Source organism: Fringilla coelebs, assembly GCF_963513975.1.
Source record: "Fringilla coelebs genome assembly, chromosome: 21".
In the NCBI taxonomy this organism is placed as follows: domain Eukaryota; kingdom Metazoa; phylum Chordata; class Aves; order Passeriformes; family Fringillidae; genus Fringilla; species Fringilla coelebs.
This window is the reverse complement of record NC_140047.1, coordinates 10,168,464-10,193,716: the sequence shown is the minus strand read 5'-3', so window position 1 is coordinate 10,193,716 and position 25,253 is coordinate 10,168,464. Positions and strand designations below refer to the sequence as shown.

General features: G+C 51.6%; 1 protein-coding gene across 2 annotated transcripts in view; it reads right to left on the bottom strand.

Annotated features, from left to right (window-relative positions):
• Nucleotides 1–3,974: 3,974 nt before the first annotated feature.
• Nucleotides 3,975–25,253, bottom strand: part of NACC2 (NACC family member 2) — a 52,230-nt gene continuing 30,951 nt past the window's right edge. The window contains exons 1-6 of one of the 2 annotated variants that reach the window (XM_084219485.1): nucleotides 22,773–22,877; nucleotides 21,018–21,932; nucleotides 13,545–13,712; nucleotides 10,894–10,999; nucleotides 10,396–10,493; nucleotides 3,975–8,808 (exon numbers count right to left, since the gene is read on the bottom strand). In XM_084219485.1, coding sequence (XP_084075611.1) covers nucleotides 8,309–8,808; nucleotides 10,396–10,493; nucleotides 10,894–10,999; nucleotides 13,545–13,712; nucleotides 21,018–21,870 — 1,725 coding nt within the window. In that variant the 5' untranslated portion in view covers nucleotides 21,871–21,932; nucleotides 22,773–22,877 and the 3' untranslated portion in view covers nucleotides 3,975–8,308. Of the gene's footprint in view, nucleotides 8,809–10,395; nucleotides 10,494–10,893; nucleotides 11,000–13,544; nucleotides 13,713–21,017; nucleotides 21,933–22,772; nucleotides 22,878–25,253 lie in introns of those variants that run through there. The other variant, XM_084219484.1, reaches the window with a different exon arrangement.

The window sequence follows — 25,253 nt, the reverse complement described above, 5'->3', positions numbered from 1 at the left end:
ACAAACCCATCCACAGCTCTTTGTGCCCAGCCATGCCCAGTTCCTGCAGCCCCACTCCCACCCTGTCCCTTGGGGCTTGTCCCCTCCAGGGGCTCCTGGTGGCACAGGGGACATGGGACAGCTCTGCCTGGAGTGTCCCAGCACGAGGAGTGGGGATCCAGCCCTGTCTCCACGTGGGAAGTGATCACAGCTCATCACTGCCAGGTCTGTAAAAACATTTAAGATCCTTTGCTGCCACCGATTTATTTTTTTATTATTATTATTTTTATTATTATTATTATTCCAAGCCACAATGTGCTGCTCATAGACTGCGGGTAATTTACTTTTCTAATCAAATTGATTTCCATTCAAATGAATTCTCTTGTCCATCTCCATTCCAGTAATGTTATTTTAAGCGTGAGCTCTGTCTTGGTACAAATGTCTAATCAAATGGGGAGATGCAGAGGGCAGCCTGGTGTGTCCTGGTGAATCACTCACAAGTGAAATTAGAGATGCTTTTAGGTGCAATAATTTATGTATTGTAACTTCTGGTGAGGCCCAGAGAGTGAGATTACATTGCCCTCCTGGATTTATCTGCCTTGGTTTGTGGCTTGGCATTTCTGCCTCTGTTTTTTCTCCCATTTTTGCCCTGTCCCTGAACTGGACTGATCCAATTCCTCCCCCAGAGTCCCGAGGGGGTGAGGGTTGGTCCCGTAAGACCCAGACCCACCATGAGGGATTCGGGTACCAAAACACCAGCCCTGCCTCGCCCCAGCCCAGACAGCCAAAATCCGAGTTCCTGCCTCACCTGAGCAGCCCCTCACTCCCCCCACGCCGGGGGCAGCTTTCCTGTGCCGGTGCCTGCATTGTCACCGTGCCACTGCTGTCACCACCCTGCCACCCCTTCGGCCCGGAATTGTCATTCCTGTCATCGTTACCCCGAGGGCGCCCCGGGGCTCTCCCGCAGCCCTGCCCGGGGTGATGGATGCGCTGCCGGCCCCGGCAGTGATTCACTTCCCTCCCTCACCCTTTATTTGTATTTTGCGTCCTGCGCGATCCGTCTGAGCCGCGGCTGGCGCTGGAGCGCCGCTCCGCAGCGGATTGCGAGGGGCTCGGTGCGGAGGATGCCCGGCATGGGGGCAGCCCCGAGCGGGGCTGGGGGTCTGGCATTTGTGGCAGCTGCTCCGGGGCTCGGCTGGCATCCATCTGCCGCTTCCCTCGCACGGACGGGCAGGAGGGGGAGCGGGGGCAGCCCCAGAGCCCCCGGGCTCGCAGCCTGCGGGCAGCAGCCCTGGGAAAAGGGGAGGAGGCGGATGGAGCCTGCCCTGCGCGGGGCTCGGCTCTTGGTCCCTTCGCAGGGACCAACAACTCCTGCAGTGGCAGCGACCGACCCCCGAAACGACCACCTCCTGAAACAGCCCATCCCTGACACGGCCAGCTCCTGAAACAGCCAGAAGCATCTGCAATGAGCAGTGCCACCTGCAATGGCCAGTGTCTGCAATGGCCAGCACCTGCAATGGCCAGTGTCTGCAATGGCCAGCACCTGCAATGGCCAGTGTCTGCAATGGCCAGTTCCTGAAATGCCCAGAGCCACCTGCAATGGCCAGCACCTGCAATGGCCAGCACCTGCAATGGCCAGCACCTTCAACAGTCACCTCCTGAAATGACTGATTAATTCCTGAAATGACCAATTCCTGAAGTGACCAGAGCCACCTGCAATGACCAGCCCCTGCCATGACCAATGCCCTCAGTGATGGCCAAAGCCAGCTGGAATGACCAATGTGTGCAATGGCCAATATAGGAAATGACCAACACCTTCTGCAATGCCCAGACTCTTCTGTCCCTGGGCTGCTGATCCCTGATCCCAGTATCCCTCCAGTTTTGTCCCTGGAGGCCCCAGTGGGGACAATCTGCCCCTGTGTGGGTGTAAATGAAGAGCCAGACTCAAAGGCTGGAGCAGGTGCAGTGCTCCAACATCTCTCCCTCTGGAGCAGATCCCAAGGAAATTAAGGCAGGTGAAGTCCTAAGAGCACACCAATAACCAATTTTTAATGCCCTGGGGAGGAGCACCCATGGGTGCTCCCTCCCCTCTCTCACCCACCTCCCTCTCATTCTGGCACTGCCAAAACCACGACCCCACCCCAGGCAGGGGGGGAAACGCCTGTTTTATAACAATAGCAATAAAAATAACGCCGTCAATGCAGAGAAAATCCCCTTTGCACCCCCCAGCCTTGCTCCAGCAGCTCCCCTGGTGCTGCTGCCGCAATCCCGGGGCCCAGCCGGCCTGAGCCAGCCCCCCTGCACATTTTCCCTCAGCACATTTCTACAGCAACGTCGTTTACTTGGTTAAATAACTCATTTATCTTTTTATACTCTCTGCAGATCATAATACACCCACTCTGACAATACCGCACACCAAAGCCCTAATTTTAGCGCTGGTGTTTAGAAGTAATCAGTTTGAAATATTGGAGCGGGCCTATGATGGGCTTGGGGTTGGTTTTTTGTTTTTTTTTTTTCTTTTTCTACTTCCCCCCCTGAAATACTGACGTTTGCAAGAAAGCTGCTCATAAGGAAAATTCTGATTATAACAACTCATTTAGAATAAATCAGTTTGGGATGGTTTATGTAACGCGGCGGAATGCGCCGTACGCCGAGCATCCAAGTTTCTGTGTTTTTCCTCCTCAGTGAGATGAGATTAAATGAAACCCCAAATGCAAGTGGTTTTGGGCACTTCTATTTTGCTAAACTGAGGAAATGCAGCTTCTCAGCAATTTTATGGCCAATTGGGTTGGGGGGGAAAAAGGGCAAAAATTAGAGAGAGGAGAATTACCACTCTCAGAAGGGAGGATTACCAACACCCCCAGCCCTCTCTGCTCCAGCTCAGCTTCTCTGCCTTTGAAACCTTTCCCCTCCTCATCCTAAAGACAACAACCACCCCAGGACAGCCCCATCCTGGGCAGAGCCGGGGTCCTGGGATGCTGCTTGCAGCTCCCGGTGCTCCATCCGCCCTGCCGGTGCCTGGGTACCTCCCCCTGGGGCAGGGCAGGCAGCGCAGCCGCTGCCGCCGCATCCCCGGAGCATCCCCGGAGCATCCCCGGGGCCGGGGGACACCCTCTGAGGCCTGGCAGACTCATCACTCGTGTCCCTGGGGGTGGCAGGAGCCCCCCTGCACATTCCTGGAGCTTGGGGAAGGATTTTCCCCGGTGGAGAGGTGGGGAGCTCCCAGCAGAGCAGGGCACGGGAGGATTTCAGCTGCTGCTGCGTCCGCCAGTCCCGGCCCCACTCTCTGGAAAAGCCCCGGATTCATTTGGGAGCGCTGCAAATTCAATTTTAAATAATGATAAAAATAACACCAAAGATTCGTTTTTATAAGTGGAGGGAGGGAATGTGTGATGTGTCCAGGTAAAAAAGCCAAAAGATGCCCAAACCACATCAGGTGAGGCCCAGGGCAGTGCAGGGAACTCCAAAATCCCAAATTTTGGGCAAAACCTTTCAAGGTATGAAATCTGGGGACTGTTTCATACCTTGAAGTGGAGCCTGAGCCATCAGAGCCCCCTCAGCATCTATTAACAACCCCCTGCTTAACACTGCCCCCCACCCAGAAAGACAGAAACCAGAGCAAAGGAAACCTTTTAATTGTAATTTACTTTATTATTTTGTAAATGTGAATTTTACAAAGCGTTTTACAATTAATGATCACATTGGGTTGTTTTTTTTTGTTTTTCTTTTTTTTTTTTTTTAAATGGATTTTTTTCATCATATGAAAACAGCTATGAGCACAGTTCCAGCTGGGGGGGGCGGGTCTTCATGTTTTCTCTCTCTTTTTTTTGTTTAGTTACTGATATATCGTGTCAGCCATGGCTACAAAATAACAGTCTGAACTATACAGAGTAAGAGCACATAAATACTAGTGAATAATGCACGGTAAAAAAGAAAATAAAATAAAATAATAAAAAAAAAGAAGCTAGCATCGTTCGTGGCTGAGACAGTTGAGGAACATAATTCAGTGGTACTGTGAGATTTCCTTACAGCACAGAAAGTATTTTTAACAGTCATGAATTACAGTACTACTTAATACCCTATGAAGACGCTTTAAAAACAACCTTGTACTTTAAGTCCTTTTTTTTCCCCAAACATTCTGTCCAAAGGATTAATGTTCTATTTGAATCAAGTGCCATCCAAATGTTCAAGTCAAAAATATTTATACATTTATACTCAGTTGTTTCTTATTATTTATTAATTATTTCATTTACTTTTTTTTTTTTCTCTTTATTCTTGTCTGCTAAAAATAGTATTGCAAGTTTTGGCTTTTTTTTTTTTTTTATTATAACCTTGACATAAAAATCACGATTTTTTTTTTTTTTTTAAATTTTTGTGTGTGTGCAAAACGCTTTTAAACAGTGGAAGAAACTGGAGGAGGAGTGGAGGGGTTTCCAATGTGAGTGTGTCCCACTCGCCCCTCGCTCGCTCCCAGCACGGTTTGGAGAGCAGGAACACTTGGAACAGCAGTTGAATCCCGGGATGGGCTGCGGGGACAGCTGGGGACACTCTGGGGACACTCCGGGCTCATCCCGGCTTCCCACGGCTCCTTCTCCATTCGCAGCGAGCGATTTCCAGCAAAACGGGAGCTGTGAGCGCAGCCCCGGGGACAGGGCTGGGACAGGGCTGGGGACAGGATGGGGACAGGATGGGGACAGCCCGGGGACAGCCCGGAGCGCTCTGCCCCCCGAAGCCCGCGGGCACTTCCAGTTTGGGGGCGCTGCCGGGGCCCGGAGCCCGCGGTTCCCAGCCCCATCCCCGGGGAGGCTCCAGGGAATTCCCGGCCCCGAGGAGCCGCCCCAGCTCCTGCCCTCAGCGCCGGGAAAGGTCGGGAATGTCACCGTGTCACCGGCCCGTGCGACAGCGGGGTGGCGGAGGGTCATGCAGCCCCTCGGCTGGGCGAAGCGGTGTTTAATTAGCGCTAACGAGGAGGAGAGGAGCTGGTCCTACGCTAGGGCGGCTGCGGGGAACTCGGGTGCTTTTACACTCTGCGCTCGTTAAAGGTGCTTGGTATAACTTCAGATATAGAATATACAGGTAATATTGCTAATAGTCAAGCATAAGAATAAAGGTGCAGACATACCATAAATACTGATGCTCTGATTTTACACTGTCAGACCTAGATGAATGCAGTTTCCTATTCACATTATAAAGCAGCCCCAAAATTCTAGAATTTAAAATAGTGTCGTAAACAAAGAGGAGGAAGGAGTCGGTTATGATCTGATCTTCTTAATCTGTTTTCCTTGGAAAAAAAATGATCAAAAAATTCTAAGGCACTCAGGAAAGCCGCATACAATCGATGGACTGCTCTGTTCTCACCTTACATTCAGTTTTAAGGGGTTATTTTTTTTTTTGCTTTTTTTTTTGTTGTTTTTTTTCTCGGAAGAATACAATCATTACCATATAACATTTTCAAACATATCATTAATCCTCCACACACAGGAAACATTAGTGCAAAATGCTTGCCCTCATCTACCAGATAAGGAAAAACCCAACGCCCTTCACATTTTAGAAGTTTGCCTTCCTAATAATAATAACAATAATTAATAAAACAAACCCAAATCAGAAAAAAAAAAAAAAAGGAAATGAAAGGAAAAAAAAAAAAAGAAAGAAAAAAACCCCAAAATATACAGGAAGTTGTGCTAGGTATAAAAATATATATTTTCACTGTGCAACTTGACTCTCTCCAGACTCTCTGTCCTAAGCCATTCAAGTACTTTGCTGCTGCCCCCCCGGTGGCCCCCCTGGCTGTCTGGGAACAGGTTTGGTCCAGAATTAATCCCTCCAGCCAAGTGCAGCCCCCAGCTGGGGGGCTCAGCCTGCTCCCCACCCCCAGCAAGTGCCAAAAAGGAGGAGGAGGAGGAGGAATCCTCTGCAATATCTTTTCTCTCTATATTTATATTTATATATATGCACACAGACACACACACAAGGGACGACTTTTGATGTCCGGCACCCGGAGCCGCTCCCAGCTTGCCTCAAACTTTTGGCAAACCCAAAGATTTGGGGATCAGGAGGGTCCTCAGCCAAACCTGAGCCCCACCAAGCTGGCTGAGCTGCCCTCCAGCAGCTGTCCCCAGGGCACGGGGACACCCCAGGGCCAAGGAATTGCTCCGTGTCCCCAGGGACGGCTGGGGACAAAGCCCCCCCGAGCTCAGCCCGTGGTCCCCGGGGTTGTTCAGTGACGTGGGTAAAGTGCAAATAGAGCCGTGCCCATTCCCACTTCTCCAAAGCATCCCACACCTCTGCACCTGCACCAGCCCCCAAAACCTGGTCTGGGGCACCACAGTCCCCCCCAAAAAAGCTGTGCCAAAACCCAGCGTGGGGCAGGACCCCCCCCATCACTGGTTTGTTGTGTCAGGAGCAGCGGCACAGGCTGGGCAGCCTCGTTATTTACGATGCAAAAAACTGCTTCAAGTATCAAAGAAAACAAAACAAATGGCCAAAAGTTGGGTTATCCTCTCCCCACTCCCCCTTTCCCAATGGAAATACAAAGAAGGAAGAAAACCCTGAGCAAAGCGCTGTCTGGATTAGGGAATCAAAGCAGGAAAGAAAAGAGGAGCACAGCCACAGCAGCCTAAAAGTGACTCTTGGTGCACCTTGTTCCTAGTCCCCAACGTGTTAGAGAACAAGCTGCAAGTGTCATTAAAGCAGGTTGTTAAGTCACAGTAAAAATAACCATCATTAAAAAAGGAAAGGAAAAAAAAAGGAAAAAGCCAAACTTGGCTTTAATGTCCCTGTCCCCATCCCCTGGAGGCACCTCAGCAGTGCCATCCCCGTGGGAACCCCAGCCTGGCCCCAGCACTCGGGGGAAGCTGCAGCGTCCCCTTGGACAGACTCTGCTCACTTTGGGGTTCGGGAAGGGGAGGGACAGAGCAGGTACCTGCTGCCCATCAGGCTCCAGGGACACCCACAAGTCCCATCCCGAGGCCACCAAAGCCACCACAGCCTGGGGACATCAGCCTGCAACAAGAAAAATAAAGACAAGTAACTCCACATTGGGTTTTCCCCAGAAGGGGCAGCGGGAGGGTGAGCAGGAGGCAAAGCGCTTCCTCCTCCCCAAAACCTCTTCACAGAAGGGCTCAAAGCTCATTTTTTAATTTTTGCATCCAATACACTCCAAATGATTAAAAAGTGAGAGCCTGGTTGGCCTGGGGAGGAGGGAGGGGCAGAGGGTGAGCTCTGCACGCACTGAGCTCTGCCTCCAGTGTGGATGCTGCCAGGAGCCAACACCAAGAGCTCCCGACTCCGTGCCCTTTGGAGCCAGAACAACGCGCTCTCCATGCTCAGATTCCTCCCTAAATCCCTTCACAGGCTCAGGGGGGCTCCTCCCCTCCCAGGGGGTTCTCCCTGCACGTCCTGGGGTGCAGAGGGGTGACAGAGCCCGGCCCCCCCAGGAGTGGGGACGTGAAGGTGCCAACACGGAGAAGCAAAGGAAAAGGAGTGGCTGGGAGGGAGGGAGGAAGGGAGGGAGGGAGGGAGAGAGAAACCAAACCCAAACCCAGCCATATTGGGCAAAAACCAGACCACAACCACAACGGCAGCCAGGCTCTCCACCTGCATCCCACGCAGTCCTCCCGACACGTGCCAGCCTCAACTCCCGCGGCACCATCCCCGCTCAGGGAGCCGCAGGAACCTCCCTGGGACAGCAGCACCACGGCCAGGCCTCCCCCTGCCTCCAGAGGGGTCTGGCCACGGTTTCACTGCCACGATTTCCCCCAGCCCATCCCACTTGGCTCGAGCCCTTCCCGAGACAAACGCGGCCAGTCACAGCACCTGCACCCGAACACGCCTCGCTTTCCTGTTCAGTGACAAAACTCTCCTTAGAGGACAAGGTTAACGATGGCTTTACTTCTGAGCTGAGTGATGGATGGGGTGATGACGGGGTGGTGGTGGGTGGGGGGTGGCTAGCTTTTCTCCTCCCCTTCTTAAAACAAACAAACAAAAAAACAAAAAACAAAAAAAAAAACCAAGAAAAAAAAAAGGAAAAAAGAAAAAAAAAAAAAGAAAAAGCTACAATCTTATAGACTAACCTCAGGAATATCAAAAAAGGAGCCCAATATTTTTTTAAGTAGGTCGCCACAGACCTAGTCGTTTACAGTATAACGAATGCGATTATTTCCTTCATAAATTTTAAATACAAGCAGAATAAAAATCACATTTTTTTCAGGCAACAGTAGCAGTTCAGTAGGTAAGTGGCTTGATCACATTTTTTTGTTTCGTATTAGTAATGCATGCAAGCAGCTTTAGTATTACAGATCCCTTATAGGTCATGAAATGTTTGCTCTCTTTATAAAGTCCCTCCATAGGTACCATCCTGTCTCCTCACGGGGGTCTCGGGCCGGCTGGAGGAGCCCGAGCCTTGCTCGAAGGGTTGGGGGGTGCTTTGGGTTTCTGACGCCACAGCCTCCGTGGCAGCTGCCTCCTGGATGACGGAGCCGGCGCCCTCGGCGTCCTCGCCCTGCTCGAAGGACTGGCTGGAGCCGTTGCTGAGCTCCACGTTCACCGTGCTAGTTCTCAGGGCTACGATAGTCCCCGCCTCGCTCCTCCTCTCTGCATAGATGCGCTGCTCGAAGGGCTGGGCCGCGCCGGGCTGGAAGTCGGGCTCCAGGGGGACAGTGTTTGTGGAGGAGCCCATGACGCTGCGGTACATCTCCATCCCCTCGGGCAGCATGGACTTGATCTTGGGCAGCCAGCGCTTGCGCACGCGCCGCGCGTTGGTGCACATGTCGGCCGCGATCACGTTCATCTCGCTCTCCTTAAAGCTCGGGGCAAAGTTCTGGCAGTACACTGCAAAGACAGGGAGACACGGGGCTCAGCCTCGCCTGGAACCCCAGGTGGGAGCAGAGCTTCACCCACCGGCCTGAGCTCTCCACACAGACAGAGCTGCTCAGCTGGAGACGGCCAGGATGGGCTTGGACACCCCAGGAGGTCTGAGCAAACACCCCAGACGGGCCCCTGCCACAGACATATTTTAGGAAAAGTCCTTTCCTTAGGATTTTTCTCCTGAGAAGCTAAAGAGGCCTCAGAAAGGAAATGTAAACAATAATTATCTGCTGCTGTGGAATGCAACAGGTGCATCTGTGATTGGTCTCATGTGGTTGTTTCGAATTATGGCCAATCACAGTCCGGCTGTCTTGGACTCTCTGGTCAGTCATCAGATTTTATCATTCCATTTCTTTCTTTTCCTTGCTAGCCTTCTGATGAAGTCCTTTCTTCTACCCTTTAGTATAGTTTAATATATAATTTTCTTTTAATATAATATATATCATAAAATAATAAATCAAATCAGCCTTCTGAAACATGGAGTCAAGATTCTCTTCCCTCATCCTGCCAACACCAGCACAGGCCCCTCACTGCATGGGGACCCCCACAGCCACAGCAATGGCATGTGGGGATGGGTGGACACTCAGAAGATCCCACAACCTCCCCAGCAGCAGCTCCGTTAATGGCTCCTAAACCCCCAGCGCTGCAGGAAATGTCAGAGCTGAGGGGGTGCCCAAGGGATTGTCCTCTGCCTGTCCCTCTCCTCATGCCCCCCTGCCCAGCAGCCATCCCTGTGCTGGCACAGCCCCTGGGAGGCAGCAGGAGGAGCTGCAGGAGCCCTGCAGTCCCTCGTGCCCTGCTCCTCTGCGGGAGCCAAGCGCCTGATGTTATGGAGCAGCATCCAAGGAGCTGCCATGGCGAGTAACTGTCAGCTAAAGCTCGTGCACAGGGACAAATCCAGGCAGCAGGAACCCATCCCACATCCTGGCACACGGCACCAATGCCCTTCCAGCCCCCCTCAGGAAGGACCATGGCTGCCAAGTCCAGAGCTGGGACTCTGCAGGATAAAACTGCTGACAGGGAGCTGACTCCACCATGTTCACCCACATTACTGAACCTCTGCCCTCTTCTCCCTGTCCCCCAGGTGCCACAGATCTCCCAGGGCAGCTGGAAGGCCCCTGAACTTCACAATCAGGGAGGGGAAAGATTTCTCTTCCAAATCTTAAAAACTAAATGAAAAAACTGCTTAAGAGTTTTGTTCTCCTGCACAGTAATATTTACGCATAGATTTACTTCCCAGAATTCAGCCAGGCTGAGAGAACACAGTGATTTTCACTGCATCTGAAGCCCATGGCAAACAGATCTTCCTGAACCCTTCAGGGTTTCCTCCAGCACCTCCTGTTCCAAAACACTGCAGGTGACTGAGGGGGAAGTGGCTGATGGAGAGCAGATCCCACCCACATCTTCTCTGGGCAATCAAAAAACGATGCAAACTAAAAAATAAATTGATTTTCCTACAACCTAACTCCACCACTGTCACACCGAGTGCCCTTCCCTGCCCAGGGCTGGGCCCTGCTGTCCCACCCAGCAGCAGAACACCCCTCTCCTTACATTTGACTGCATTGAGGACCCTGCTGTCCAAGGGCTTCCTGCTGGGATCGCTCGTGGAGGACCTGATTCCAGTTCCACAGCTGTTGGCAAGAGTGTTCCTGTGGGGAGGCAAAGGCACATCCTGGAAGAGGGGACATGGGGACAGCCACTCCCTGCCCTCCTCCCTCCAGGTGAGGCATCACCTGGATTTGGCAAAGGGACATCCTGGGAGAGGGGACATGGGGACAGCCACTCCCTGCCCTCCTCCCTCCAGGTCCTGCTGGAGGCATCGCCAGGATTTCAAGGTGAGGAATGGGAAATGTGCATGGACATGGAATAAAGTTCTCAGGCATCATTAAGAAAATGCACAGAGCTGAGTGCAGAGGGTGAAGAGCTCGTGACACAGGGTTAAAGCCCTGGGAGGTGAAGGGAACAGGGCAGGGATCCCTTGGCAGAGCAGCAGGAGCAGCAGGACAGGACGGGACAGGACAGGACAGGACGGGACAGGACAGGACCTACCGATCGAAGAAGGTGGCCAGGAGACGTCTGAGCAGGACCTTGTGTTTGACACCAGCACATAAATGGCAATTCATCAGCTGCCCCCGGGTGATGTAAACACCTGAGCCTGCAAGGGGGGAGAGGGACAATCCAGAATGAGCCCCTGGCACAGCCCCAGAGCCACCCCCAGCTCCTCCTCGCTGCTGGGAGCCTCCTTCACCTGCTGCAACAAGGACAGAGGGATTTCTGGAGAATCCTGACAAATCCTCGGGGCCTTGGCAAGTCCCAGGCAATAACAACTCCTAATTTTATCTGTACAGACAGGAAGTCTATGGGAATCAAATGAAAGGATTCCTATTTTCTCACCAATGCACACCGTGCAAGGCTTACACTGTGATTTGATATGTACAGATCAGATTATTTATTCTTTCTGAAGCAAGAAAACCCCAATCCATTTGGCCTTTTCTTTTTTTTTTCCAGTGCAAGACTGTAGAACACAGAGCTGGAAATGAAAGAAAAAACTCATCTAGCACAGAAAGAGGTACTTGGTTACAGATCTAACTGCTTCCAAAACTCCAGCCCATCACCTCTTGATACCTCTGGTGAGCAGGGAATTTTCCTTCTAATGCACAGGAACTGCTGCCTTTGAACCTGCTGCCTTTAAGGATGTTTTCTGGAAGAAAAAGGAAGCCTGTGCAAAGCAGCTGGACACGTCCAGAGGTCTGGCAGTACTTGACAGCAGGTTTTATATCAAACCTTTTTACTCTGCTCACAGACCAACCTGCTCCTGCCTCAGCATTGCTTCCAGGGAGAGGTTATCCCATTTTTCAAGCATTCTCTTACATGAGAAGGTTTTCGTATTTGCTTTTAATTAAGATTAAATAATGGGTCATAGCTGGATCCAGAACACACTCTGTTCTGGAGATACAAAACCATCTGCTGCAGAAGTAACATCTCCTCCTGGATTTCCAGGGAAGAGGATTGTCCCTGACCTTGTGGATGCAGCTGGAGCTCAGGGCAGCCCCTGGGCCTGACCCTCTGCACCTCCCCTGGCATCACAGACACTCATCCTGCCCCAGGATCCAGCATCCCTCCGGATCCCTGAGCCATGCCACATCTCACCAGGAATACTCCTTGTATTCCCTTCCATCTAATGAGTTTTTTTGGGGTTTTTTTTAAGTAACAGCCTCAGCCCCTCCCTCAGATGTGCTGTGGTGACTGCAGGCCTTGTTAAAGACCCTTTTTCAGAGAGGGCTGCTCAAGTTTGCTGAATCAACTGTAGCATGAAAAACCAGAAACAAAAGGAAAACACTCCCACTTGGAGAGTTGAGGAAAACTTTCACAGCAGGATCAAGCCCCCCCTCTAGGTCTGAGACAGGAATTAGGGGAGTTTATTTTGTATTTTAAGAGATAAGGCATCAGAGCAAACACCAGCCACCACTGAGGGGAACTTCACTTTAATAAATGAAAAATAACCAGGCAGCCACTATCAGTTTGTGATATTAATCTACTTTTTTTCCAGATTGAAAAATGTAAATCAAGCAGAGTTGCCTCAAACCAATTTGCAGCTCTCACTGTGAAAATAACCTGCACCACTTGATGGTTTTAAGAAGTCTCACATTAAATGGAAATGGGTACAAAATGAATATTCCAGATCCAGAGTAAATACTTGTGGTTGTACGCTGTGCTTTGCCTTCCATCAAAGTCCTGTCCTCCATCAGCTGCAAACCTTTGTGGGCATCCCCTGAAATCCTGACTCCTTCTCCAGAATGAAAATGAAATCATGCTGCTCACCAAGAGAGAAATGACTGGAAGGGAAGAAGAACTGCTTTGGATGGACTGTGCTGCCACATGTCCTTTCTGGACCAAGGGCTTTGCAGGGATTAATTAAACCTCCCCACCTGGGGCATGTCTGGGTGTCCTGCCCAGCCATCCCCACACAGCCACATCCAAGGGAAAAACCCACAGCCAGGCCACTGCAAAGTCAAGCTGGGGGGAACTTCTAGAAGCAGAATATAATTATTTCCACTGGAATTCAGCCTGGTCACTTCAGTTAAACACTTTCTGTGCAGTGCTGGGTGTGCCTGGGCTGCCACAGACACCTGGTTTCAGTCCTGCAGCTCTACACTCTCTAAACAGAACCTCTTCCACCTCACACTGGCCAGAAATCTTTTCTAGAGGAGTAAATTCTCTCAGTACTGTAAATTCCCCCCAAAATGAAAACAAAGACAGAAGAAAGGACCAAACACAATTCATTCTCCTCCTGCTGCAGTGTTTGACCACTTAGTAAATTTATAAAGAAACTTTCACAGGTTTTTCAAAGCTTGTTCACTGACACAGATTTTATCTCCCTTGCTTTGTAAATCTTACAACATGGCAATTTTTGAGGGGTTTTTAGATCTGTGATTCTAAATGAAAACACACTCACTGCAGCCACACCGAGCAGGAAGAACACAAGCTGCAGAATTCAATTAAAATGCTAAATTAATTCAATTGAATAAATCCTGTTAATGACACATTTTTCTGTCAGCAAATTAAAGCAAACTCAGAACTTTCCAAAAGACGACCGGCGACGAATAATCCAGAAAGACACAGCAAGGGCACGCAAGATGGAGAGCACAACTCCAGAAGGGAAACAGCAGCAATCCAAAGGCATTCCAAGGAAAAGCTACCTGCAACAAGCTCGAGTTTCTCGCCAGGGTCCCCCTCGGAGTAGAGCTTTGGGTGGCAGCGGTAGCCGATCTGGCTGATGAGGCTGGCAGGGAGGGCCACCAGGTCCCGGCGGATCAGCACGCAGGAGCGGTTCTCCAGGGGGATCTGCTCTGCCTTCTCCTGGGCAACTTCAACATGGAAAGGGAAAACTGTTAAAAGAGCTTGTCATGGCACTGGCAGGACCCCACACACCCCAGGAGGATGGCAGGAATTTCACCAGGGCCTCTAAAGAGGCAGGGAATTGCCCCAGTTTGATCAACACCTGCAGCAGTTCCATCATTATTTCTCTTGGTGGTTTTTCCTGCTGAAGTTAAAATCTGGACCCTGCAGCCACCTCTGCTCTGAGAAAGGTCACCAGAGCCTCTCCTGAGATGCACCCACCAGCCACCTCCAGCCCACCTTCCCTTCCTCTGCCTTCTGCAGGCCAACTTCTCCTCTCAGTAACAAAAGAAGCCCCCATCAACAAGGCAAAAAATGTTGGTAAGATGTAGCTTGAAAGCCAAAATACCAGATTTTCCCAATCTGCTCTGATGCCCCATGTTCAGAACCCACCACTGCCCAGGAGCAACCAGCAACTTGGAAAAGCTGGAAACACTGGGCTGTCCTGCCAGCACCTCCAAACCTGGGTACTGTGGGCACACAGGATTGGTTTCTAAAGCACACTGACAGCCCAAGACCACCATATTGCTTAAAATGACAATTTTTGACAGCAACGAGGGCTGACCATGTGCACCAACTCCAGGACATGGTGGGAACAGCTCCAGGGCTGAACTGCAGCCCAGCCCTGCCACAATCCACCTTTTTTCCCCCAACACTGTTTGATAACATGGCAAGTGCCCCATACAAACCCAAACCCAGCTCTGTGCTCGAAATCAGTGAACACAGAGAGCAGAAACCCCAGCAAGGAGCGATTCTGCACTCAGAACCTGCCCCAGAGGTGACTTTTCCTGCCATTATCCCCGAGTTCTGGGGGCCACCTCTCCTCCCTGCAGATAAAATAACAAGTTTTGCAGACTTGTTGCTCAGTAACGCCGGCCATGGCTCGGGGACAAAGGGAGCAGTGTTCTAAGTAGGACATGCTGGTGGTGCCGTGCTGGGCTGTGGCATCCCATGGCAGGCTCTGGGGGCATCCCCACCCTCAGGAGATGGCTGGGATGGCTCCCTCTGCCCCTGAGGAATGCCAGGAGGGGTTCTGGAATGGCAGGAGGATGGTCCCTGCTCGGGGAGACAGGAGCCAGCAGCAGCAGAACGACTCAGGGGGGGGGTTTAAACTCTCTGTGCCATCACAGCCCCACCATCAGTGGGAAATCCGTGCCATTGACATTCCCAGCTGCAATATTCCCAGCATTCCCAAGCATCCAGAGCCAAGATCCCGTTGGAGATGGGGCTCAGCTCCCACTGACAGAGAATCTCAAAGACCAGCCGTATTTTGAGGCCTTTAAAGAGCAATAAGTAAACCATATCCCATTAAATAGTGATATTTTCCAGCTTAAAGAAACCAAAACCAAAGGGACAGTGGGTTTGGAGGAACCAGTCCTGCTCTGTTGTCCTTCCCTGGCAAGGCAGGGCCAGGGCAGGAAGGGACACCTCAGTCATCTCCCAGAGGTAAAATTTTACTCAGAGGTAAAATTAAATATACAACCCCTAGGAGCTGTATATGTGCCCAACACCATCCCACCCCAGCACAGGGCCCCACCCAGGTTATTAAAATTCAATTTTTAATATTTCATTTTTACTTTAACCAGTGGCTCAGGTTGAAAGCACCCACAATATCCATCAGCACCGTACTTCATAAACCAAACCAAAATTCATAAACCAAACTAAAATTCATAAACCAAACTAAAATTCAGCTAAAAAGACCAAGTGTAACTCAACCCACTGCTGGATTTTGGTTACATCTGTCCTGCTGGCTCACTGTCTATAAATCTCTTATTAAACATGGCCATGAATAATTTTGGGGGACTTTGCTTCCGTTCAAGCATTAGCACAAAATCAAAATCAACGATACCAAACAAAAAGAGGTTTGGGGCTTTCAGTGGCACCTCAACTGAGCAGAGAGCAATCAGTTATGTAAAGGAGCAGGACACAAGAGCCACTTTGGTGCCATGTTTCCACAGAAAGCCACTCTGTTTGGCCTTTCTGCTCCACAGAACAGGAGAGTATTTGCTTCTAATTAATTTGTATCTTCAGAGGGCAGCGGCTCCTTCCCTTTGAATGAAAGGGCAAACAATGGGAAGTATTGTTAAATACAGTTTTGTTCCTGAACAAGAAAGGAGCTCCCAGCCAGCAGAGAGGGGCAGGAAATCATTACAGAGGAAGCCACGAGAGCTGCCAGCCAAACACTGGAATATTTCATTTATTTGGATATATGCTTTTATCCCAAACTTAGCTGGGTGCTGCAGCTGCAACAGGTGGTGCAGAATGGGAAAACCCCCTTTCCCTGGATTTTTTTGGCTGAAGAAACAGCCTCAAACTAACTGACTGGTCCATGCTCCACGGCTCCAGGCTCTGCAGGATGCTGGGGCATGTGTTCTCCTTATCCCTCAAACACACTGCAGAGCTCCCCAACAGCACCTTAGTGCTGAGCCCATGATGGTTTGGTGACATTGGCATTTCTGCACGTCCCACCTGAGATTTGCTGGGGATGGGCTGCTCAGGTGAGTGCCTGGGAACTGCTGGACACACACCTGGCCCCAGACCTCACTCATCTCCTCACTTCCTGACAGTCCAAACAGCAGGGCTTCAAAATGAGCCATGAAGCCCCAGTTCCCACCAGTCTGGGTTCTCCAAACTGCACATAAACATCAAGGTGCTCCTGTGGGTAAGAAAGAACTGCTTCTGATTTAGGAAGGGGATTTGGAGATACAGAAAGATCAGAGTGATGGAGCCTCACCCCAAAAATTGATGTTTACAGAGTCCCAGCATGTAACCACACATTTCAAGCCCTGCAGAAAAGGCTGGAGAACCCATCTCCACCTGCTCCACCACGGATGCAAACATGTGGACAATCCTTTTCTGTACACAGTGAGAAGTCTCTTTTCAAACAGCAATATTTTACCAGTATTTCTCTCCCATCAGCCTATTTTCCACTGGCAGTGGGACCACCTCAAAAATATCTTCCCTCCACAGCCTCAGCATCCCCAGCATCTGCTGCAGATGTAAACCTGCAGCAGAGGACACAGGCAAGCACAAGGGATAGATCCATCACAGAGTCCCAACGGGGAGAGTTTACATTTCCCAAATAGTACATTTATACCAACGTGCTGAAATGTAGCCTTTGATTTGTGACCTATTTATACAGGGAGGTAATCTGGAATTAGTATAGGAAAAATATTACTGGTTTATAAATACCCCTATCTTGCCTTCGCCTCAGATCTCAGCCAGGAGTGAAACATCTGCCAGCCTAAAATTAAACATCTGTGGTTCAGAGGGAGGAAAATGGGGCTGGAAGTTTAATGCCAAAAAAGGCCAGAGGCCGAGTGCCCCCGGCCTGGGGCTCAGCCTTGCCCCTGCTCAGCTCCGACCGTGCCAGGGTCAGCGTGGGGCACTGCCACCACAGAGCCACTCAGCCTGGAAAAGACCACCATGTCCAATCTGTGCCCAGTCCCCACCTTGTCACATGAAGCCACACAGCCGTGCTGTCAGCAGTTTGCAGGTGTTCAAATCCCTCTGCAAAAAGCCAAAGCGCTCCGGAGGATAACCGGCGCATCTCCTAAAAATCCACGAGCTCTTTGTGCTGAGCATCCTCCCCGTGCCCAGGCTGGCCCCAGGGGGAGCTGGCAGGAGCAGGGGCTGTCCCTGCAGCGGCAGGAGCTGCTCCATCCCCCTGCAATTCCCGGCGTGGCTGCCTGAGCTGTGATTTACGGGGCTGCAGCGCGCCGTGCCCGGCTCCGCTCGGGATGCTGCACGGGCTGCACCATTTGGGATTCTGGGCTGTTCCTTGCCCTCTTTCCTTACTGTCAGGAATCAGAGGCCAGGAGAGAAAACTATTCTCTCAGCTAATTACCACAACTATTCTATAATGGCTATTTTAGATGAATTTTTAATGAAGTGTGCTCTTGTCAGTTCAGGATTTCATAACTTTCAAGTCCAGCCTTTACATTCCAGCCATTTGCTGCATGAAGATTTTCCCTTTTCCCTGCAAACCGGTGCAGCAGGAGCAGGGGAGGAGGACGGACCCTTGCACAACTTTGCTGGTGCCTGTCAAAATTAAATTAACTGCATCTGCTCAGCAGAGAGCTGACTGACAAGAACGTGGCTCAGCGCAGAAAAGCGCCGAGCATCTGCAAGTCCTGCTGAAACCCACTTCAGCTCAGGCCCACGACGCTGTAATTAACGGGGATAAAAATACTTTGCTTTTGTTTAATATTTTCTGGAGATGTGCGTTCCTCAGATCAGATGCTGGAAACCTCATTAAGTCTCACTCGTGTCCTCGAGGCCCACATGTTCTCCACAACCAGACCTACTTCTGGAGTCAGGAGCCATTTTACCGCAGTGCTCCCAGCCTGGCACGGCGAACGTGGCCACCAAAGCTGGCCAGAGCCTGGGGGGAAACTGAGGCAGCTTTTCCCACCCCCCTCTGGACCCTGCCTGCCAACACCCAAGCCTGACCCTGCTGTGTTTAATCCTGGCTGCTCCTTCTGCAGGTCCAACCCTTGTCCTGGTCCCTCGGGGCAGTGCCACCACTGCAGGTGGCACCAGCCTCTTCTCCCAGGGCTCCTCCAAAAGGAAACAGCCTCGAGCTGCGCCAGAGATGGTTCAGGTTGGACATCAGGAGGAATTTCTTCATGGGAAAGGTGTTCAGGGATTGGAAGGGGCTGCCCAGGGAGGTTTGGGAGTCGCCATCCCTGGAGGTGCCCGAGGAACAACTGGATGTGACACTCAGTTGCTCTCGGTGGTGTTTGGTCAGTTTGATCTTGGAGACCTTTTCCAACCTTAATGATTTGGAGATGTGGATCTGATCCAGCTTTGGAGATTCAGAATGGCTCTGACTACAAAAAGGGGTGAAGAAAATAAATTAAAAACCCCCAGCCTTGGGGCAAGAAGAGGATTGCTGACCCTTCCAAGGGTGGTGGGTGATGCTGAAGGCAGGTGAGGAGCATCAGCCACCAGCGTCCCACCACACCCTCACCAGCACCAACACTTCAGATGGGGAACAAAAAAGCCTCGAAAAAACAAGGAAAAAAGATCCAGCAACCCTCTCTGAAATTCAGAGCTTCGTCTGCTCTGCTCCTCTTTGGCTTTGTTTTTGTTTTCACAAACAGGGCTCTTGGAAACCTTGGCAATCCCTGGTTTAAAGGGCTCCCCCTCCCCCAGGGCTTTGTGAGGCTGTGGGGATCTCCATGCCAGGAGCAGGATTAGCTGCCTTCTCTCTTCCATCTCACAGTTTCATTATTCTGCACCTTTTGAGAGGGTACAGTTTATCCCGAGTAATTAAAACACAGTTAGCTCTACAAGTCCAAACTGTAATGGAACAGCTTAGGTTTTACTTTTTGTAATCTCTTTTTTGCATGCCCTCTTTTCCAGGAAACCTGATACCTATAGCTGCCTTATTTCAAACAGGAAACTCCCCTGAAAGGTGCAGGTGGGGAAGAGGAATTTCAGCAGAAATGTGGGATATTTAGAGCCTTACAACCTGCCTCTTCCCTGCATGGCCTCAGCATCACCACCTGGTTCTCCCTACAGAAAACAAGCAGCAAAACTTGGCTGTGGGGTGCCCAGCCCTGGCACAAGGGCTGCAGCATCTCCAGTGACACCTGAGCAAACTGCCTGGATTTTCACTTTTCCAGCTGGGATGATTCCTGCCCAACATGGATTAGGGGCAGCCTCAGAGCTGCTGCCTGCACCATCCCCAGGCTGGTTCTGTCCTTGCCTTCTGAATTGGTTTTGTTCTGTTCCTGCAGGAACTGGCCCCGTGACAGGGATGGAAAACACACTCCAAGGGCATGATCCCACTGCTCCAAGGAATAACTGAAGGCAAACCCACAGGCTCTACAGCAGGGAAAAGCAAAATAAACCCAAAACAAGTGGGCAATAGCACAATTCCTGTTCAGTCTGGCTCCAACAACTGCCATGGAAGGACCCTGACCTTGTCCCACCCCTGATCCCACTACTCTCCTGCCCCATCCCAACCACAGACACCTGAAGCAGGATAGGGAGAGTACTCAGGCTTTTGAGACTCATTTCCTACAATTGCTTGTCCACTTCTCCTAACAAAAATTTCTAATATTAAAATAGTAAATTCCCTGTTTTCCCCCTTTTTCATATGGCTTAGTGAAAAAACACCCTGGAAAATCCTGCTAATCTGCTTGCTGTCTGGCAGGGGAACATGGCAAGAGGATGCTGAGCTGCTGGGATGGGATGGGATGGGATGGGATGGGATGGGATGGGATGGGATGGGATGGGACGGGACAGTGTGTGGGGGTGAGCCCACTCTCAGTACTAAGGAAGCCTACCTGTTCTATGTAACAAAAATTGTCCTATTTGCCAAATCTGGTTTCTTGGTGAAGACTAAAGTCAAATGGCTTTGAGGAAAGCTCATCAATGAACCAGAGTTTAAATATTTGCAACATCAGTGCAGCAATTCCAGGAGCCAGAGCGAGGGGATGCTGAGTGCAGCCAGAGCCAGTGGGAAGATGTCCCTCCCTGGGGAGCTGCTGAGGATCAAAGCTGCTGCCACAAACACCTGCAGCTCCCACGAGGAGGCCACTGCCAAATTCTGGAAGGGCAGCAGAGGGATTTTGCTTCCTTCTGGTCACTGTGTTTCTAATGGGGAAATAAAAGAGCGTGAAGCCCCAAAAATGCTTTTCCGTTTCTGACAGTGATGTGTGGGACCAGGCTGGCAAAGGAGAGAGGGGCACTTCAGGCAGTGGGGAGAAAAGTCCATCTTTCCTTCCTGTTGCAGATATTCCTAGTTAACCTCAACAAAAATTATTTAGTTGATGTTCTCCCTTCCTCCAAATATCCCACATTCGTAATTTTTTTAGAAACTCTTACTCTAAAAAGCCAGGACAGGAGACACTCCCAGAGTGACCACCTCACCCTGGGCCAAAAGGGCCGGTGCCTCCTTTGCCATGGATGACACACAGCAGGTTTGCTCAGCCGTCACCTCGGGATGGATGTCACCAGCACAGGGCTGGTGCAACCACCAGGCTGCTCGCTGGCAGCCTCAGCCAAGAAGCAAAGGCTGGTGGATGATACAGCCTCTCATCCAAAGAGCCTCCCAGCTGGGGAGCGATGGCAGGGGGGACCTGCCCACGCCACCCCTGGACATCGGCACCGAGCCCACCACGCGGGCAAAAACCAACAAATGAAACCCCCAAAGACAAAAACCCGGCGACCAACCCAAACCTGCCCACGGTGGCTGGACGAGGCCCACACAACCCCAGCCAGGGAGCAGAACACCCAAGCAGAGAGAGAGAGCCATCCATTACCAGAGTAACCTCCCGAGGACTTGATGTACATCTGCCCGTACTGCTCCTCCACCATGGTGTCGTAGGCCTCGTCGTCCTCCTCGTCCTCCTCGTTGTGGTAGGAGGTGGGGCTGTCGGTGGTGGGGATGCTGCTGGCGCCGGGGCTGGTGCGCTCCCCCTGCGAGTACTGCACCTGCTGCACGTTGGGGAGCAGCGTGGCCAGGTTGGGCACCCCGTAGTAGGAGACTCGCGACAGCTTCAGGGGCGCCGCGCCGGCGCCGCCGGGCCCGTCCCGGGCGCCGGGCTCCAGGGGCCGCTTGCCGGGCAGGCCGGGCAGGGCCTGCAGCTCCAGGTTCTCGTGCTTGACCCGCGTCAGGAGCGGGATGGGCATAGAGGGGGACATGACGTAGGGCGCCGAGGCCGACTGCAGCTGGTTGCAGGGGCTCTGCGGCTCCGAGCTGGGGTCTTCGATCATGGTGGTCTGAGAGTCACAGTGCGGAGAGCTGACCTTGAACATCAAGTCCGTGCCTTTCTCCACGATGTGCTGGATCTGCAGGAAGCCCGCCGTGTACATCACCACCAGCTGCTCGCTGGCGGCCATGGTCAGCTTGCCGGTGTAGCAGAAGGACAGGATCTGCTGGAAGCAGGCGGGGGGGACGGTGCCCGGCAGCTCAAAGGCGTTTTTGCTGTTCCCACTGAACAAGTCTCGGAAGTAGAGGCTGCTGGCGGCCAGCACCGCCCGGTGAGCCTTGAAGGCCTGGCCCTTCACCACGATGGAGACATCGCAGTAGAGCCCCAGCAGGCGCTGCTCGTTCAGGCAGCCCAGAACGGTGTTCCCGAAGTTGGGAATCTCTATGTGCAACATCTGCGACATGGTTCAGGATCGGCCGGAGCTCCTCAGACATTCAATGCAGGAATATCCAAAGTAGGGCACATCTGAAAAACGGAGAAGGCAGGGGAGAGAGGAACAAGGGTTTTAGACAGTTCACCAAAGGAACCCACCTCGCCCGACATCAAAGCTGAGCTCCGAGAGCCAAGGCGGAAAAGCGATCGCTTGCAAAAATTACTTATCGATGGTTTCGAGCAGCGTTGGGAATGCCACTGGTGGATGGCAAAGGATATTCCAAAAAAAGCAAGTATTTCCTTCGAGTTGTGGTCTGTTTAAATAAGCACCACCGATTTATTCCCCCGGGGGTTTTTACTTTATGCAGGAAAATCTGAACGATAATGGGAGAGAACAGTAAAGCAAACGAAAGGCAGTCAGACAGATCTCGGTAGCATTATATAAGAAACACAACAACCAGCAGCTATGTTGAAACTACAGAAAAGATATTTATAAAACAATGTGCCGTTCTGCCCGAAATAAATACAGGATTCTGCCGGAGCGAGAGCTCCCAGGAAAAAGCACTTTGAAAAGCAATCTTCCCATTTGCACCAGAAAGAGGGAGCGTTTCAACAGTTAAACCCCTTCTCAACAGATTTATCCTCCAACAAAACGAGGCTTATCTCCAAATTAAGCCAGATATTTGAGCCCCAATAAAACAAACCAACGTGCCTGCCGCAGCGAGCCGCCTACCAAGTTGTCTTCGTATTTTCCTCCCCCAGACGCCGAGCGGGGCAGGGGGAGCCCCAGCGCGGCCCCCGGCGCGGGCAGAGCCCCGGCGCCAGCCCGGTGCCGCCGGTACCGGTACCGGCAGCGCGGACCCTGCGAGCGACCCCGGGCCGGGGGCGGCGGCTCCGCATCCCGCCACGGCCGCTCTCCAGGGCCAGCCGTACCTTTTGGCCATGGGCAGAATTCCCGCTTGCACCTCCCGGGAAGGAGCCTGGCGCTGGAAGGGAGCCGGAGGAGCGCAGAGCCCGAGCAGGTAGCGCTGGTGCAGCCTGGGCGCTGAAACTCCAGCGGAGCAAATCACTGCGGATGCACCGAGCCCAGGCCCCCCCGTGCTCCCTCCCCAAACAGTCCAGGAGATTTAAAATCCTGCCTGCCTGCAATACCACCGAAGAAAAAACTACCTTTAACTAATACTGAAAGCTCAGAAGAACGATTTTTTTTTTTTTTATATATAGAAAAGGAGGAAAAAAAATTAGAAGTTTATCTGAGAAATATTAAAAAAAAAATTCTCTGGAAAGAAAATAATAACCCACAAAGAGCTGCTCTGTTCCCATTGCCGAGGGGAAAAAAAAAAAAAGTCCTATCTGCAAGGCCACGGGGTAACAGGAAGAAAAGGGAACACACTCGGAGCCAATTTAATTGTATCTGCATGGTTAAAAAAAAAAAAAAAGAAAAAAAAAAAAAAGAAAAAAAATTCTTCCAAGCGAGGAAGTTCGCGGTGCCTTTGCCTGGCCGGGAGCGAACGTACCTTGAGCAGCGTCCCCGGCGCCGCTGCCGAGGGGCTCCGGTGCCCCGACCGCCGAGTGCTCGGGGGAGGGGGAAAATAAAATATAGTATCAAGCGCTAGGTTTGTATCTGCTGGAGCTCAAGCTTTTACCAAGTCAAATCTCCCCGGCAGCGCACAGCATCTAAATGAATAGGCCGGATGCAGATTAACATTCAGGCTGCTCTCTGCAATGAATAGAGCCCTTTGATTAGGGACCTGAAGTAAATGCCAGTTTCAAACCGAAGCTTTAAAAACAGAGAAATATCAGTGCCAGAGGAATGCTCTCAGTGTTGGTACAAGACAGACTTTTGATGAGTCACTGCAATGCAAACAAAGATGGCAGAAATACTGTACTGTATGCTGATGAAATGCTTAGTGGTGCCACGGCAACTGAGACAGGTTTTAAATTTATAGTGCAGTTTTGCATATGAATTACGCTGTAAACTGCCTCCCCTGCCATCTAGTACATCCAGAGTGTCAAAGCATTTAAACTATTCCAAACAGTCTGCAGAGCTGGCACTGCTGCTGGTTAACTCCTGCGGCCAGGGGAAGGCAGGGAGCAGGGCTGGTGAGCATCCCCTGCATCCCCCCAGCACCCTCCTGCACCCCCTGCATCCCCCCAGCATCCTCCTGCATCCTGAGCATCCCCCTGCATCCTCCTGCATCACCCCTGCATGGCCTCAGCATTCTCCTGCACTACCCCCACATGCCCCCAGGATCCCCCTGCATCCCTCCAGCATCCTCTGCATCCCCTCAACAACCTCTGCATCCCCCCAGCATCCTCCCACCTGGCCCAGCATCCCACCCCAAGAGCTCCCCAAAAGCACCTGCCCAAAAGCACAGCTTTGGGAATGCCCAGATCTGCCCAAAATAAAGGTGCTCCTCGGGCAGCCACAGTCCTGCTTCCTGCCCCCCTCAGATCCCCCCCTCCCCAATACAAGAAAGCCTTTCAAATGCAGGAAAAATGTTTACCCCTTGGGGAAAGCTTCTTTCAGTCTGTGGCTGAATCCACTAAAAGCAAATCCATTTGCTTAAGTAATGAAATCCCAGTCACATTGTCTCCTGGATTCAGATTTTAAATTACCTTCGCATTTATTGAGCATGTTTGGTGCTTTTTTCTGGGAAAGAGGGTGGGGCCTCCCTTTGCTTATTTCTCCCTTGCCCAGAGCGTTTTTCCTTGTGCCATCGGCCTCGGGTTTGGTTCAATTGCTGCGCTCTGATGGTCACACAGAGCTCAAATTCCAGGGATGAGAGGTGAGGCCATCCCCAGAGCAGGATAACTGCAGGGAGCACAGGGCTGGTGATGCTCCAGCCTGACCCTTCCCTCCTGATCCTGCTCACAGCTCCACTTCCACATCCAGAGGGATGTTTGGTGCATGAAGTTCAAGCCCAGGGCAGGGAAGTGCCGCTCTCCCAGCAAAGCCCTGTGACATGGGTGCCCCAAATCCCACAGGACCTGGAGAGCTCTGTGCTCCCACAGCAGGGCTCCCCACCTTGGGAATGCTCACCACACTCATCCCAACCCCTCAGGAGGTCACTGGGTCCCTGCCTGGTGCTGCCAAGAGGGGACCAAGGTCACATCCCACGAGGAGATCAGAGGTGACACCACAACGAGCAAGCCTGAGAGCACAAAACCTCTCCCAGGCAGGACAGCACCCACCTCTGCTGGAGAAAGGATGGAATCTGCCCTGGCAAACAAAGATCCACTCTGGATCTGTGAAAATCACAGAGAAAAACCCGAGTTACCGAAAAAACATCACTGCTCAGGCACCTAAGGAAGCCTCATCTTTCCATGAGGATGGGAAGAACACGGGTGGAGAAGGATTTCCTCCTCTTCCCTTCCAGGAAGGGCTCCCTCAGAGCTGGAGAAGACACCAGG